Below are 1164 nucleotides of genomic sequence, written 5' to 3' on the forward strand. Positions count from 1 at the left end.
TGCAGGGGGTGGTGGACCCGGCCCCTGGGGAGGGGGCTGCAGGGCAGGAGGGCCACAGGGGATCGGCCTCCCCACGCTCCTCCCAGGGGTCCCCCCGTCCCCAGGGCAAGAGCAGGGGGACCCCCCCCCCGACTCACCGAAGGCCTTTTTGGGCTGCACCAGGCGGAGGGTGAAGGGCTGAGCCTGGGGCAGCTCCCGCAGCATCCGGGCCACCTCGTAGTGCCGGCAGCCCACGATGGTGTGGTCATTGATGGCCTCGATGCTGTCGCCCACACACACCGTCTGGATACGGTTGATGATGCTCCCCTCCTTGATTCTCTGGGGACCGCAGAGGGGGACACACAATGACAAGGTGGCACCATGGGAAGGACAGACAGACGTAGTCCCTGTCCCACCCTGCTCAAAAACACCTCCGTGGTCCCATGTCCTTTAGCAACCGGGTCAGGCAGGGAGGGTCCCCCCACCTGCACCGTGGCAGGGGAGACCCCCAGGGCCAGGGCGGACCCAGGGAGGGACTGATGGCAGGGGGGGAGTCAGGGAAGGAGCACAGCCCCGGGGATGGGGTGCCAGCAGGGGATGTCACCCTGTGGGGCCACAGCCCCCAGGGCTGCCCCTGGCCCCAGCATGGCCTCACAGGGGGGTTCACCTTGATGAAAGCATAGCCGGCCCCGTTGTCCGTGATGGTGAGGCCAAGTGCGTCCTCTGTCTTGGTCACCTCCACCTCCTTCGTCTCGCCCCGGACATGAGCGAAGATGAAGTCCTCCAGGCCGATCTGTCCCCCCAGCAGCTTCTGCATGTCCACTTTGTGTGTGTTGAGCGTGCAAAAGAGGATCTGCCCCAGGGAACCCTCTCATCAGGGGCTGGGGATGCCCCAGCAGGGCAGGGGGGGGGGCATCGGCAGGGGGGGGGGCGGGGGGGGGCAGGTCTGGGTGCTACCAGAGCAGGGGGATCTGGGGACACCCAGCCTGCCCAGGGACCCAGTGCTGCACCGTCCCTGTGCGCCCTTCCCTCGGCTCCAGGCTACGTGGCAGCTGGCATCAGCCAGGGAATGGGCAGCCCCGGCTCCCTGCCCACGTGCCAGGGGGAAAACTGAGGCACAGAGCCACCCACCCACTCCTCAGAGGAGGACCTCAGCGCGTAGAGCTCCTTGACGTTGGACGTTGG

At 67.4% G+C, this 1164-nt stretch overlaps 1 protein-coding gene across 1 annotated transcript in view; it reads right to left on the bottom strand.

Annotated features, from left to right (window-relative positions):
* Positions 1-1164, bottom strand: part of GIPC3 (GIPC PDZ domain containing family member 3) — a 4279-nt gene that overhangs the window by 1076 nt on the left and 2039 nt on the right. Inside the window, exons 2-3 of the mRNA XM_009277054.1 lie at positions 647-832; positions 138-318 (exon numbers count right to left, since the gene is read on the bottom strand). Of these exons, the coding sequence (XP_009275329.1) occupies positions 138-318; positions 647-832 (367 nt within the window). The remainder of the gene's footprint in view (positions 1-137; positions 319-646; positions 833-1164) is intronic.

The sequence above is a fragment of the Aptenodytes forsteri genome, unplaced genomic scaffold, assembly GCF_000699145.1.
Source record: "Aptenodytes forsteri isolate BGI_AS27 unplaced genomic scaffold, ASM69914v1 Scaffold274, whole genome shotgun sequence".
Taxonomy (NCBI): Eukaryota; Metazoa; Chordata; class Aves; order Sphenisciformes; family Spheniscidae; genus Aptenodytes; species Aptenodytes forsteri.